This window comes from Puma concolor, chromosome E4, assembly GCF_028749965.1.
Source record: "Puma concolor isolate L17-30 chromosome E4, mPumCon1.1.hap2, whole genome shotgun sequence".
NCBI lineage: Eukaryota > Metazoa > Chordata > Mammalia > Carnivora > Felidae > Puma > Puma concolor.
In genome coordinates this window covers 9,879,527-9,895,126 of record NC_141683.1, presented here as the reverse complement: position 1 = coordinate 9,895,126, position 15,600 = coordinate 9,879,527, and the positions used below count along the sequence as shown (strand labels likewise).

The 15,600-nt window shown below is 47.9% G+C and overlaps 1 protein-coding gene across 1 annotated transcript in view; it reads left to right on the top strand.

The window, feature by feature from the left end:
- Nucleotides 1-15,246, top strand: part of FAM78B (family with sequence similarity 78 member B) — a 79,474-nt gene extending 64,228 nt beyond the window's left edge. Inside the window, exon 2 of the mRNA XM_025927854.2 lies at nucleotides 13,761-15,246. Coding sequence (XP_025783639.1) covers nucleotides 13,761-14,283 — 523 coding nt within the window. The 3' untranslated portion in view covers nucleotides 14,284-15,246. The remainder of the gene's footprint in view (nucleotides 1-13,760) is intronic.
- The last annotated feature ends 354 nt before the right edge of the window (nucleotides 15,247-15,600 follow it).

The following is a 15,600-nucleotide window of genomic DNA, read 5'->3' as shown; positions in this document are numbered from 1 at the left end:
GAGTCAGGTTCAGACCAGGTCGGCCACCTACTTGCTTTGTGAATTTGCCAAATGCTTTAACCTGAGCCTCAGTTCCCTATTTGGGGGGAAAAAAGTCAAGGGGAGTAACTCGTGCCTCGTTTGAGGTGCTGTGTCAAGTGTTTAGTAGAATGCTGGACACACAGTAAGTCCCCAGGAAATATCAGCCATTAATAGCGGTATTAATAACATCTGACTTTCCGGAGTCCCCTCTGTCTGCTGTGACTTCCACCTCATTACCACAGCTGTCTTGCTCAGTCTGGCTCCTCTGGTCTTATTCTTGATCCAATAAACAGACCTTTGACTTCACTTTCTGGTTTCCAGACTGTAGGCCCCATAAGACCACTCGGGCCAAGCAGCCTTCACCCTAGACCCTGCACCGATACTCCCCCCCTCCCCCGCCCACCCCGAACCCACTCCTGAGTCTCGCTCTTGGCTTGGTGACCCAGACCAAGGTCTCTCAGACTCTTCCCTGATCTGTTGGTCTTTCTACTTAACTCCCCAGGTCTGGTCCCCCAAAGCAGCCTGAGCCCTGTGGGCCATTCTGTTCGGCTAGCTATGGCGGGGGGTGGGGGGGAGGACAGGAGTGGGAAGGGGCGATCTCTCTTCCCCAGGCTGGGATCAGTGAGGTTCAGACAGCTCTGGACTTGGTGGTGCCCCTGTATTCCTGCTCAGACGCTTGTGCCCAGAAGCCCTGCCGTGGTTCATTCATTCAGTTGGTAAATATCTAGTTACTTCCTATTCGTAGTGCAGAAGATTTAGCAATCATGTCATTACTAGTATCTCCTTGACCTCGAGAAATTGTCCCCCTTGATGATTCCCAAACCAGATAGGAAAGAATCATAACCACTGTCTAGGCCAACAGATAGGAAGAGCTCTGAATTCTGGCCCCGGCCTCCATCAGCATTAGGTCCAGATGTCAGGGTGGGGTGGCAGAGAGGCTGTCTCCTCCTCGGGGCTGCCTGGGGCCCCCTGCCAGCCGTCCTCAGTGTTCATCGTCTCCATCAGATGCACGCATCATCATTGGATCCAGCCCCCAGAAAACTGGTTGTGTCTTTACAAACAACAGCAAAGGCTGCAGATGTTCTGTGTAAAAGTCAGCGAGACCACACAACATGTCAGGCTGTCAGTTCACCGGGACTGGCAGGGTGGGAAGACCCCAACGCGTCCTCCCCCAGGGATCCACCGGGAGACTCCAAACTAGGAATCTCACTTGAATAACACAAAAAGAAACAAGCGAGCCACCACTTCCTCCCGGTCCGTAACACAACAGGAGGGACAAAAGCAAAGGGGGGGGGGGGGTGGGTGCTCACAGGGTCAGAGGCCCTTCGCTGTCGCAGCAGCCGCAGGGTTCTAGATTGTAGGAGCCCCCGGGAAGGCCTGGCTTGGGGCTGGGACCAGGCGGGGTGAAGAGGCCATGGCTCCTCGCACCCCGAATGCATAGGTTGGCAGTGTGGTAACCTGCAGATCAGAACCCCCCGTCGGGAGCTGCAGGTGGTGCGGGAGACTCAATCAGGAGGACTCAGGGACCCTAGAGAGGAGAAGTGAATGGGGACCTAAGTCCGGCTTAGATCCAGGGCAGCCATCCGAGTGCCCAGGGTCTGTGGAGCCCAAAGAAAGCCAGCTGTGTGGGGTCCTGTGTTCTGGGAGGAGCAGCTCATTTCTGGGGAGAACACCCACTGCATTTCTGTCTTCAGAAATCAGACTTCCTCCCTCTGAGGCCCCGAAAACCCCACCGGCCAGCAGAGTGAGTGCCTCCATGTGACAGCACCGTCCAGGAGCTCTGTTCCGCGGCCCTGGAAGAGTTCGGAGGGACCAGGTGGTGGTGTCGGGGAGGGAGGGGCATGGGCTGCACACCCTAGCCATGGAAGCCAACTGAATCCTCTGAATCCCCTGGAGGCCAGACAAATGATGGACAAGAGGAGGAGGAGAGTGGATACGTGTTGTTTCCCTCTCATTTTGGGATTTCGCTACTACAGATAGATTCTTAGTTAAAATGTAAAAAGGCGTTATTGAATGGACACCCCAAAATGGTAAAAGTCGTTATCTATGATGGGGCCCCTGGGTGGCTCAGCTGGCTAGGCGTCTGACTCTTGATTTCAGCTCAGGTCATGATCTCAGGGTCATGGGATTGAGCCCCACGTCACACTCTGTGCTGGGCACGGAGCCTATTTAAGATTCTCTGTCTCTGCCCCTCCGCAGCTCAGGAACACATGCACCCTCTCTCACTCTCTCTAAAAGAAGAAGGAAAGAAAAAGAGTAGTAATCGATGATCATGGGACTATGGGCATTTCTCTTTATTTTTGTTTTGCCTACGTTCTCACTTAAAAAATCATTCGTTTGTATTTGTTCTGTAATCGAAAGTGAGGAGTTACTTCACAGGGTTGCACATGGTGAATGTGAAGCACACAGCACCCCCTCCAGGCTGTGTCCTTGGAGCAGCCTCTGGGAGATGGAGGAAGGACCCTCATTTGGAGGACAGGAGGGTGTGGGGAGCCTCTGAGTGCAAGTAGGCTGTGAGCCCCTGGAGGCTGGGCATGGACCCCCGCCGTGCCTAGCTCAGAGGGCGCGGTGCTCCCTAGGGACACAGTCTGGCCCTGCATGCCTGGCCCACGGGTGTGAGTGAGGACATTCGGTGTTTAAGGCAGCCCTGGCCTGCACCTGTCTGTGGGGAAGGCCGCTTCGCTCCAAGAAGCCCAGAATTGGAGTCGGAAGCGAGCCATCCTCAGACGTGACCCAGAAAACTGGCCACTGACCCAAGACTTCAGGCTTGTCAAATATGAACAAGCCAGCAGAGGCCTCTGGGAACCCAGCTGGAACAGGGGGTCTGCTGGAGAAACTGACCTCCAAGTGGTGAAGGGTAGATACATAACGAGAAGGTGTCTCCAATGCTACAGAAACCCAATCAAAACAGAGCATGAATGCGGCGGCAACAGAAGCCTTTCGCTTAAACATGGAGCCTCTCCCAACACGGATGGCTCTTTAAAAACACTGGAAATGGTCTTTTCTGCTGTGGGAAAAAAATGCCTCGCTATGTGCCAAGAAAAAAGGATGTGGTCAGAAAGGAAGGGGCGGAAGAGGAGGTGGGCGGCTTCTCAGAGTCTGACATAAACAGTGCAGAATGAGGAAAGACCTAATTTTAAAACTTACTCTGTAATCATGGTGCAAACCATCTGAGAATCGGGACCCGTGCCAGGGCCGGGGCTGGGACTGGTGTCTCAACAGGCTGAGAGGCTGCCTAGAGGCAGTGGGCGTCTGGACCCACCAGGTGACGTAGGGCATTGGCTCTGAACCCCTGCCTCCCCCACCTCTCACCGCAGCCTTCTTCGCAGCCCTGAGCCCTGCCCCCACCTGCTCCTGGAAAGGGGCTTCTCTCCATCCTCTCTTCTCCCTTAACTCACTCACCATGGGCTGTGACTTCAAGCTCCTCACGTGGAAGGGCTCCGGGGAAGCAGAGGTGCTGGGCGCTGCCTTTGCCAAGTCAGAAGTGACACTGAGCAGGAGGCTCTCCGGGATGTGGGTGCACTGCTCTTCCCAGCACTAGACGGGGAAAAGTCTGAATCCTCAGGAAACACGGCATTCTCTTTAACTTTCCACCTTCCCAAGTGGTGACGCCATAGGTTTGAGCCATGAAGGTAAAGAGAGAAGGCAGGAGCCCCTTCCCACCATCAAAGGGCAGTAAAGTTAACAGCAGCCAGTCTCCTGTAAGAGCAGATTCAACCAGGTGGAGAGATCACAGACTCAGAGCAGTGCCTGTGATAAGGTCAGGGCTGAAATGCAGCCCTGGAGCTGGAGTAGGGTCTCGGAGGTCCCCAGTCCAACCCTGTGTTTGGTTGGTGAATTTCGGAGAGATCAGGGGCCCTGGGAAGGAACCTGGATGGCTAGGGAGGAGGCACCTGGGGAGAGCAGAGGGTGTCTGTTTAGCAGTTGTGTAAAAAATGTTTCACTCTTGGTGACAGCAGCATCTGTCAGCTAATATCACCCATGACTATTATCATTATTTTTCAGAACGCTTGGACCACTAATTTGGTACCAGGGTGTCATTGTGAGGAAAGCATGTGATTTTGAATCAGATCCCGGAATCGCAACTCAGTTCTGCCCATCGCTAGCTATGTGACCCCTGACCAAGTTCCCTATTGTGTAATGGAAAGTAGAATGATACCCACTTCATGAGACTGATATAAGAAGTGGGTACAAAACTATTTCTGGGAGTACTTTGTAAATGTTAAGACTGAACAGATGTGAGTAAAAGCACACAAATCAAAAGAAAATTTTGAATTAGAGCTGTCCAGAGTTCCAAAGCCACGGGGCTCCAGAGCTCCCACCTCCACCTGTCCCCAATATTTGTGGGGTCCAAGGTAAGAGCACAAACGAAGGCCTATATACCATATTTCTAAATAGTAGTTTTAATTCTAAGTCAACTAATGGAAAGCTGAGGGTGTAAGTCAGACTGGCAGTGCTAAATCACATCGGTTCTGTCTTTTTACCTTGACAGATAATACCTTTCTAACAACCTAGAAAGCGAGGTTCAGATTTAGAATTCTCAGACTCCTCCAAGTTCTGTGCTAGGGTATAGAGGCATAAGAAGATAAGAGCCGGCCCCTAGCTGGCCCCACTCTCCTTCCCACCCTGGCTCTGTACCATATAGAGAGATATGGACCATCATGGATATGCATGTAGACACCTAACCACCTAACACACCTGTCCAAACTCCATACATGTCCCCTACAAACAACCATGCTTTGGCTCACACAGGTGGAGTAGACTACCCTTAAGAAGACAGACCAGGAAAAAGGCCTTGCATCAACCGTGGAGGCAAGTGTGGGGCCCATATGGGCTGGGAATACTGAGATCCCAGATACCCAGAGCATGGTCTAGAAGATGGGGCACCGGCTCCAGATAGACACATCCGCTTAGCCCCACAATGTGAAATGACATAGCCAGAAGATAGCAGAGTGGGTCTCTTAAAGTGGAGGGCCAGGCAGGAGCTCCTGTCGCCTGGGCTGAGGGACAGCATCATCCTGGATCTCAAAGCCTCCCTGGGAGCTTGAAACACCCTTGAAACCACCCATCAATCAGGGAATATCAGTGTCAGCAGTACCCCCCGAATACCTGCCCACTCCCTGCCCTCAAGAATGCTGCTGCTGGCTCCCGATCTCCTTGGTGACCATGGGGCTTCGGGGGGGTGGGGGGAGCAAAGAGGGGCTCCTTCGGGGAGGTTGCTCTGCTCCTCGTGGGCCCTGGGAGAACTGGCTGGGTCCGGGTAGAAACAGGACCTCAACCCAGGGGCCACTTATTTGAATGAAATGCTTCGCACGAGCTTGTTTAAAGATTTGCCTTTTTCTTCTAAAACTGGGCTGCAGAAAGCATGAAGGTTGCAATAATCGATGCTTTCATTATTAGCTCCATTGGCGAGTCCATTAGCTGTGCGCTTTGGGTCAATGACTGATTGTCCAAAATGAAAACACTGTGTTTATCCCGTGAGGAGAGGGTTGTAAGAGAAGGAGGGGAATTGAGATAATAACTAATGTGGGTCTCGTGTGTTATAGTTTCCAAAGCGTCTGCTCACCTGCCATTGCTCTGTGTGATCCTTGTAACAGCTCCGAGATGTAACTTGCCTGGAGTCACTTTCCTTCTCTAATTTGCCTTCCCATTTTACACATGAGGAGCCTGAGGCCGACAGGAGTGTCTTGTCTGAGGCCAGCCAGCTGTTACTTTGGCACTGACACCCAAATCAGTGCTTTCTCCACTCACCACCAAGAAGACCTCAAAGAGAAAAAAATGAGATTGGGGACTCATTGAAGGTTAAGATTAAGGAGCTTTCCCACAAGCGTGGTGAAGGAGAGAAAGCAGGGTTTGGGGCCAGAAAGACCTGACTTCAAAGCCTAGCACTGCCCTCCCCAGGAGGAGGAGTTTGCACAGTTCACTCTGAGCTTCTGTTCCTTGTGTGTGACCAGGGTACAATAATCCCTGCCTCACATGCTTACTGTCAAGTGTTTGCAGCTGGAAGGGTCGACGGCTGTGAGTTTCCTTCTTTCCCAACCCTCTCTCTTCCCGCGTCTCACTTCCTTACTCATATCTGAACTTAAATCTCACTTACTCACGCCCGATGCCTGACCACACGCCTCACATTCATTATCTCATTTAAGGCTCACACCAAGTACATCAAGGGAGTCCTATTACTATGCCTAGCTTGGAGATGGAAACTGGCATAAAGAGGGCAAGTGACTTATCTAACTGACACAGCCAGTAGGTGGTAGCACTCAGTTTACAAGCCGAGGCAACCTGGCTCCAGAAATCCTGCTTTCGGTTCCTCTGCTCGGACAACTCTCCAACTTTGGTGCCCAACTTCTTGAAGGAATTACCTGAATTCTCTTTTTTTTCCCCTTGTGCTTGTTCATTCCCCCCATAACTCCTTACCGAAAGGCCTCCACCAGCATATCTTCACCGCTGTCTTGATAATAAATCTAATGGTCTTTTTCTTAACCCCACTCTCTCCAGTTCATGTGGCTTTAAACACCGGTGACTTCCTGAAATTCTCTTGACTTTGGAAGTTCATTGTCCCCTTTTGCTGGTCCTTCTGCTTCTTAGTTTCCTCTTTGTCTTCTGGCCATCTGAACGAGCCTCCTAAGGCATCTCCTTCAGCTCCAGTGATCCCAATATCACTGTCAGGTCAGCTGACCCTCTCCATGCAGACAGTTGCCAGATTTACACCTCTAGCCCTGACTTTCTCCTAAGCTCTAGACCCAACTTTGCAACCCCACAAAAGCATCGCGTCCCAATTGAAACTCAGTCTCCTCCTACCTTTCACTTCAGACTGTTTCAATACCTATCTATTCAACAAATAATTTTGAACTCCTTTTTAAAAAATTTTTTTGATGTTTATTTCTTTTTGAGAGGCAGAGTGTGAGAAGGAGAGGGGCAGAGAGAGAGTGAGACACAGAATCTGAGGCAGGCTCCAGGCTCTGAGCTGTCGCACAGAGCCCAACACGGGGCTCGAACCCACAAACTGAGATCGTGACCTGAGCTGAAGTTGGATGCTTAACCGACTGAGCCACCCAGGGGCCCCAATTTTTAACTCCTTCCACGTGCCAGGCATTGTTCTCGGTACTGGAGATATGGCAGTGAACACAACATAAGACATACTTTGGGCTTACATTTGGGGAGTTGGGAGACCATAAACGAAATAAGTTATATATTATATTAGACAGTGGAGAAAAATAATCAGAGACATAGGATGAAGAACACTGGGTTGGGAAGTTGCAATTTTAAATATGGTTGACAGGAAAGGTGGCACTGAGAACACGATGCTTGAGCCAGGAATGATGGAGGCAAGGGAGCAAACCTTACAGATCCTGAAGGAAGAATGCTTCAGATAAAATGAAGAGTGCAAAGGCCATGAGGTGGGAGTTTGCTTGGCATGCTCAGTGAGCAGCACAGAGGCCAGAATGGGCAAGAAGGAGAGAAAAGTTAATGATATACAAGAGGAAATGGAGACCCAGATCATGCAGGCCACCTAGGTCCTTTTAAGAACATTGACATTTCCTAAATAGTTTAGGAGCCGTGGAATCGTTTTGGGCAGAGGAGTGACATAATTTCACGTTTGTTTAACAAGACCACTGTGAGCACCATGTTGAAAGTAGACCAGAGCAGCAGAGCAAAAGTATTAGCAAGCATACTAGTTTAGGACACTAGTGCAGCAACCCAGGAGAGCCAGCTGTAGCTTGGATCAGGGTAGTGGCGATGGAGGTGATGGATGGGCAGGAGTTGAATTCTAGACGGATATTGACGACATCAACAGGATTTGCCAATAGTTAGTAAGTGGAAGGTGAGAGAGTGGTCAAGAGTGACTCCAGGGTTGTTGGCAGGTGGGCCAGGGATTATATGGAGCCTAGGAGAGCAATCCAGGCTAGAGATAGAAATTTGGAAGTGGTCAGCATGTAGATGGTACTTACAGCCATGAGACTGGATTCACCAAGATGGAAAAGAGAGGAGGGCCAAAGACTGAGACCTGGGGCCCTCCGAAGGTAGAAGGTTGAGACATGAAGCAGAACCAGCAAAGGATGGTGAGGAAGAGCTAGCGAGACACAAGGAGAAACGAGAGTTGTGTGTGTGCTCCATGTTCTAACCACCATGTCCTGGGCAAAGACACAAAGACAAACACGACTCCATCTTCCCTGCCTAATGGAAGAGTCAGAGCTTTGCACCCTGAAATTCCACTGTGGGTGGGTCTGGAGATGGGTGTGGCATGTCAGCCACAGTGAGGCCACACCTTGTTACTTCTGAGAATGATTTTACACACACACACACACACACACACACACACACACACACACACACCAGTCAACTGTGCTTGGCTCTTCTGAATAATTGTTTGAATGAATGTTTTACTTTATTCCCTCTTTTGTCTCTGAGAGGCAATCGGTTGCCAAGCCACAGTAGATCTACCTTTGCAGTCTCTCTTATATGTGGCCCTTCCTCTCCATTCTCAGCCACCAGCCTAGATGAAAGCTTCACTAAAGATCACCTAGAATGTTGCAAAAGCTCCGGAGCATCCTGGTTCCCTCCCTTTGGTTCTCTAATTCTTCTTCATACATCACCTTTCTTCCTGGCTCATCATCTCTCGCTGAAAAGTCCCACCACCCCTGGGATGAAGCCCAGTGCTCAAGCCCATTATTAAAGGCACTTCCTCCCAGACTGACACTGCCTTGCCCAACCAGCCTTGTCTCCACTCTTCCCAGGTGGTCCCTCTGGTTCCTGGACACTCCATGTTCATGCTTAATGCCACACATTTGTCCATGATGGAACCTCCCGCCAAGGTGTGCCCTTCTTTGTTCCTCACAGCTCAAATTCCATTTCCTCCCCAAACCCTCCCCCTATAGCTTGCATGGATGTCCATGTTTCTGACTTCCTGTATCACTCCAAGTCTGTGTCATTAATTTTTGTATGTAGGTGTATGATGGCATGAACAGTCACAAAATACATTTGTAGTCACCAGTTCATTCATTTTATTTGTGTGTGTCTTGTCTGCCTCCCCCTCAATGATAAACATGGTGTTAAACATGGTGCAATTGTAATATTGGAATACATGAATGGTAGATAATAGTTTTTTTTAAGGTGAGGGAAAATATAAAGTATAAAACTGAGATAAAACACTTCGTTATATACAAGCTGTATATAAGACAAGCATGAAAATGATTTAAATAAAATATTCCTTCAACAAAAATGTATTAAGATCTACTATCTGCCAACAATGTGCTAAGTACTAATGATCCAAAAATAAGTCATAATCCCAAGCCTCAAGGAAAGCATAATCTCATGGAGAAAGCAGACACATAAACAAACAATTATAATATAACCTGGGACCTGTAAAGAGCTGGATATATCCAGGAGAGCTTGGAAGAGAAGGCTTCCTGGAGGAGGTGACGCATGTAATGATTCTCAAAAAAGAGTACTTAGGTCCAGTGAGACTTTAGCAGGGGAGAGAGAGCTTCAGGCAGTGGGCATGGCATGAGCAAAAGGAAGAGGGGAAGAACAGCATGGCATGTTAGGGTGGGAAGGCCAGACCATGGAGAGCCATGTATTAAGAAACGTGAATCTTACCATGTAGATGATGCCATTGATGCCCATTCAGAGGAAACTTCGAAGGGTGTAGAAAGGACAGAATCATGTCTGCATGTGGGAACACCAATGCAGCTAAAAGATGAATTTGAAAGGGATTGGGGTTGAATGCAGAGAGGCCCAGCTGTGGCCCCTTACTAGTAGACCAGGTGGGAGATGCTAAGGGTGTGAATTAAATGACGGTAGTGAGAACTGGAGAAAAGGAGATAAATTCAAACATCACATATGGAGCAAAATTCACAGGATGCAGTGATGCGGTAGCTGAGACAGTCTAGGAAAGAGCATAGGAAGATGGCCCTTATTTCTGGCCTCGAAGACTGGTGAGTAGTAGGTCACCCGCTGCAGCAGAGATGGGAGAAGGGGCCAAGTGTATGCTAGAGGTGGTGAGTTCACTTTGACCATGTAGAATTTGAAGCGCCTCAAGCATTCATTTAAAGTAGTTCTCTAAAAGAGAGAGTGACTCCACGGTACTATCACTCCTGAAATTCATCAGGGACTTCTTTTTTTTTTTTTTTTCCAACGTTTTTTATTTATTTTTGGGACAGAGAGAGACAGAGCATGAACGGGGGAGGGGCAGAGAGAGAGGGAGACACAGCATCGGAAACAGGCTCCGAGCCATCAGCCCAGAGCCTGACGCGGGGCTCGAACTCACGGACCGCGAGATCGTGACCTGGCTGAAGTCGGACGCTTAACCGACTGCGCCACCCAGGCGCCCCCATCAGGGACTTCTTTGAAAACCATTATCAAACTGGTTTATCAGCTATATAAACCAACCATGCATTGTATAGGCATAACTCTTTTTGGAGGAAAAAAAAAAGCCACTACCTTAGAATGTGCATTAGTACCTATTTTTCATAAAAGAAATAAAACTATGATATTTTTGGAAAAGAAAGCTACTCCCTATTCACTAGATTTAAGTCATAGTGAATTTTGGCTACTTCCAAAATCAAACCCTCCCTGGGGCTGTGGGAGAGAACATGCCTCAGATCCAAAGGATTTCCAATAGAGCAGTGGCCAAAGTCACAGCAATGTGGATGGATGGGGTATGTAGCCTCCCAAGGTCACTGCACCCATTGGCTAAACTCAGCCATGTCCCTTTGTTTCCATGTGATGCATAAGAAGCTTGTTTCTCTATTCCACAGAATCTTCCCAGAAAAGGGTGTCTTCCTTCTCTCCCAAGACAGACACAAAAGTAGAGCCTTATGTTATCTCTGTTTGCGGAACATCTGGGACCAAACTAAGCTTTGTAAATTTCTCACTTGACTGACCTCTAGACCCTGGGCTTAAGTCTGTTCACGTAGCTCTGGGCAGGAAGATGGGGGCAAAAATAGGAACTGTGAAGACACTATAGACAAAGTATCTTAATCAACCAGCAAGATAGCCAGTCTTTAAAAGGACAGCGTTATAACAGAATCAAAAACCAAATTCCCCAGCCAGTATGCCACAGTTGGCACAGTGTCTAAGTACAGTGTTACACTGCTGAGAATACTTGTCCTCTAGTCCCACAAAAGAACCCCAAACGGGTCTCGTCACTGTAACCTAAACGGAGATCAGAGTTGAGGCAACACAGGAAGTAAATGCCTGGTGACTTAATAACTGTCTCCACACTTTGGCTGGAGGCAAGAAGCTGACTCCAGTCTGGCCATTTCATAAACCCAATAAGCAGATTGGGCTTCACCTGACCTCTGACCCATATATGAATATGTCCTGCTCAAATAACACTCCCTTTTGTACAGTAAGAAATGGCCACAGCATCTTCAGTGAGCTACTCCTTGGCTCAGCTACAACCAGCATGTGCAGCAAAACGGTATCTCTCTGACTTTCTATTTGAGGTCATTTCTTCTTCTTCATTTCTGCCAATCATGATACACTGCAGTTACTCCCGGCAGCTACCAAGGGCATGCAGACAAGAGAAAGGGTTCTTGCAGCTGTGCGCTCACTTCCTCTCCAGGAAGCCACACTGGAAGTGCTGTGGAGGCCAGCCAGAGGCAGTAGTTAGTGTCTCAATGTCCCTGCGTGACAGTAAAAGATGCTGAGACATTTCAGCATCAACTTGACAGTGGAGCTGTCTCTTAAGCCATTTGTATAAAGCCCTGTAGGATCTTCTGTCACTTCATAAGAGGAAGAACTTAGCTGATGAGTGGAGCATCTCTTTTATTTCTTTAATTATTACATTCTTCTGGGGCTCCTGGGTGGCTCAGTGGTTTGAGCATCTAACTCTTGGTTTTGGCTCAGGTCATGATCCCAGGGTTGTGGGATCAAGCCCTGTGTCAGACTCCTCACTGAGCATTGAGCCTGTTTAAGATTCTGTTTCTAGGGGTGCCTGGGTGGTTGGTTGTTAAGTTGATTAAGCATCCAACTTCGGCTCAGGTCTTAATCTTGCGGTTTGTGAGTTCGAGCCCCATGTCTGGCTTTGTGCTGACAGCTCAGAGCCTGGAGTCTGCTTCAGGTTCTGTATCCCCCTCTTTCTCTGCCCCTCCCCCACTTGCATTCTGTCTCTCTCTCCCTCAAATATAAATAAACATTAAAAATTTTTTTAAAAAATTCTCTCTCCCTCTGCCTTTCACTTAAAAAAAAAAAAATCTTCTCATATTACTAAGAATCATTCCTAGTCCCAGCAGTGGATATATGGAGAATGCACACTCAGGCTCTGCCGACTTAATTTCTGCTTCTGTTTGGATTCAGTCCAGCTCCCGGTGGCTGCTCTGGGAGCTGCAAGCAGATGGACAGCCAGAGTCCCCTCCACTCTGACTTTCTCCAGAACCATGTAAGGGTACTTAGGGAAGTGATATGGTATAGTGGTCAAAAGCACAAAGTCTGGAGTCAAATAACTCCTAACAACACCTCTTACAATCTGTAGAACCCACATTATGGGCCTTAACATCTTTAAACCTCTATCCTCTCATGTGTAAAATGGAAATAAAAGTTCATTCATCTTGTGGGATATTTTGAGCATTAACTGAGACAACATAGTTAAAGTACTTAGCACAGTGGTTGAAATAGAGCAGCAATCAATAAGTATCAGCTGTGACAATGATGGCGGTGGTGATGATGATGATGATGAGCTGGGGGAAGAGACATGGGCTAAAGTCAGGGGTACCCAAGAGAAGTAGCAAAGTGCCCAGAATGGCAGGTTCGCTAAACTAAGCAATTAATGGGGTGCCTGGGTGGCCCAACCAGTTGAGCATCTGACTCTTGGTTTCAGCTCAGGTCATGATCTAATGACCCGTGGGTCTGGGCCCCACACTGGGCTCTGCATGGCAACGTGAAGGCTGCTTGGGATTCTCTGCCTCCCTTTCTCTCTGCGCCTCCCGTCCTTGCACTCTCTCTCCCTGGCTCGCTCTCTCTTTCTCTCTCTCTCTGAAACATAAATGAACATTAAAATAATCTTTAAAAAAATAAAATAAAATTAGCAATTAGACTTCCAGTCTGGACCTGAAGTCAATGGGACAATAGCACTTTAGAGACTATGTATGCCAGCCTACAGCACGTTTGCTTTGAGGTGGTTTCCAGAAGGTGACCATTATCTCCTTGTGTGTCAGTTTCTATGTCTGTTTTCCAAGTGCTGGATTGGCCAATGATTGGAATTTAAGCAGCCCTCTTTGTTGAGTAGAAATTCTACGACTGTGATTTTCTGGGAAATTTGTGTAACCCTTAACTCTGCCTTGTTTTGCCCTCCTTTCCACCTGATGCTTCCTTTCAAGTACATCAAACCGTAACCACTTCTTCCCAACAAACAAACCTTGCACACATTCATACTTCCCGAGAAAGTTGTTATTGCAGTGGAATGACTCTAAATAGCTGATTACAATTCCACCATCCCAAGTGGTTGATACCTCTTTGTGGGGCTCACAAATGCCTCTTTGAGCTTCCGGTTGCCAGTTAAACCAGCTATGATTTTATTTAACTTTTTGGTTTTTTTTTTTTTAATCTTTGTGTTATTTCGATTTGTCCCTATCTCATCCCAAAGCAGCACAGCATAGAACTTTCTGACCTGAATTCCCCTCTGAGCTTCCCATTTTGACCAAGTTGACTGTGTTAGTAAGTGTTGGGCACCTCTCCATCTTTTGAAAAATTCATACAGCCTCTTCTTTTCTTGTGCATCTCTTCTGCTTTGCCAGGTCAAGCTGGGAACTACCTGACTTGAGGGAAGGGAGAGTAAAAGCCATCAGTGACTCAGATGGGGTGAGCTACCCTTGGTACGGGAACACCACAGAAACTGTGACCCTCGTTGGTCCCACCAACAAGATCTCCAGGTTCTCCGTCAGCATGAATGACAACTTCTACCCAAGTGTGACGTGGGCAGTGCCAGTGAGTGACAGCAATGTGCCACTGCTCACAAGGATCAAGAGGGACCAAAGTTTCACTACCTGGCTGGTGGCCATGAACACCACCACGAAGGAGAAGATCATTCTGCAGACCATCAAGTGGAGGATGAGGGTGGACATTGAGGTGGACCCTCTTCAGCTCTTGGGGCAACGGGCCCGGCTAGTGGGCAGGACTCAGCAGGAGCAGCCCCGGATCCTGAGCCGGATGGAGCCCATCCCCCCTAATGCACTAGTGAAACCCAATGCCAACGATGCCCAGGTCCTCATGTGGAGACCCAAACGAGGGCCACCTCTGGTTGTGATCCCTCCTAAGTAGAAGCAGACTGGCCTGACTGTGTGTGGAGCACATGACGCTGAGACATGCAGTGAGGCTGCCAGGGGTGGCAGGAGCCAAACTGAGTTTCTGAGCCAAAGCAGACCTCTCGGTTTGCCAGCCTTTGCAGCCACTTGTGAAGAGTAGGGCTGCTTCTTGGGTGGTAGAACCATAATCCTTAGGAAAATTCCCTTCCTTTTAGGAATAAAGAAATCGCTGATTTGACAGACTTGCTGTGATTACCATGCAAGTAGCCATATTTTGGAGCTGACCAAGATGATTCTTTTATCTGAACTATTGACCATTGCTTTCCTGCGAGATGCAGGGGATGGAAACAAAATTAAACAGTGCCTGTGGCAAATGCTGCTTCCCAACCAATTAGAAGTGGGAGTGAAAACATCCACACCAGGTGTTTGTAAGACAGACAGTCCCACTGTCTGACTGGAGGGTGCTGGGGATGGGGGTGGAATGAAAGTCAGGTGGCGAAGAGAATGGGGAGAGAAAGAAATAAGTTGTTATTACAAATTAATACCTGTGAATTTATTGGTAGACCATCAGCTCTTCAACATACTCAGTGGAATGAAAGGCACACTTTAAAAAAACGAGAGATAGAGTGAGATGGGCTCCCTTCTGGAGAGCCTCCTTGGAACTGTCCAAGGTCCTGATGTGAACAGACAGATGGAGACTCTCAATGGTTCCATCTACCCACTTCTTTCCAAAATCTGATCGTTCGGAGTATTCCTTAATCACAATATTTGGATAGATAGTTCCTGTATTCTACAGTAGTTATGATATTTGGGGCCTTTGCCATGTTTTTAGTGAAACCTAATTGCAATTTTGTTTACAGCTGCCTATTCTGTTCCCCGTTTCCAGCCCTAAATTTACAAAAAGATAATTGTTTCTAAACCATGGAATCCATGTAGAATTTCAAGAACATTTTAACAAATAAGAATACTATTTTCATTCCTTTTGTTTTTTTTTTTTTTTAGTTTCTGAATGATGTGAACATACAGAATGCACATATGTATACACATGCACGCATTCAAACATACACATCAGGATGGAGACAGCATAACTAACACATTTGCCAGCAGTGCCTACCTATGTACTTGTAGCCCAGTACATACGCTTTTTATCTATATATGTTTATTTTAGCTCAATTTCACAGAAGCTCAACTTTAACTGCATGAGCATTTGTGAGAAAGTGCTTCATAATGCTTAACTTCAGAGCTCTTTAATGAAAATATGAGCTGCTCACATTAAGCAAGACTCTATGGCTGAGATCCAACCATCAAGGATGAGAGACCATATTTCCTTTAG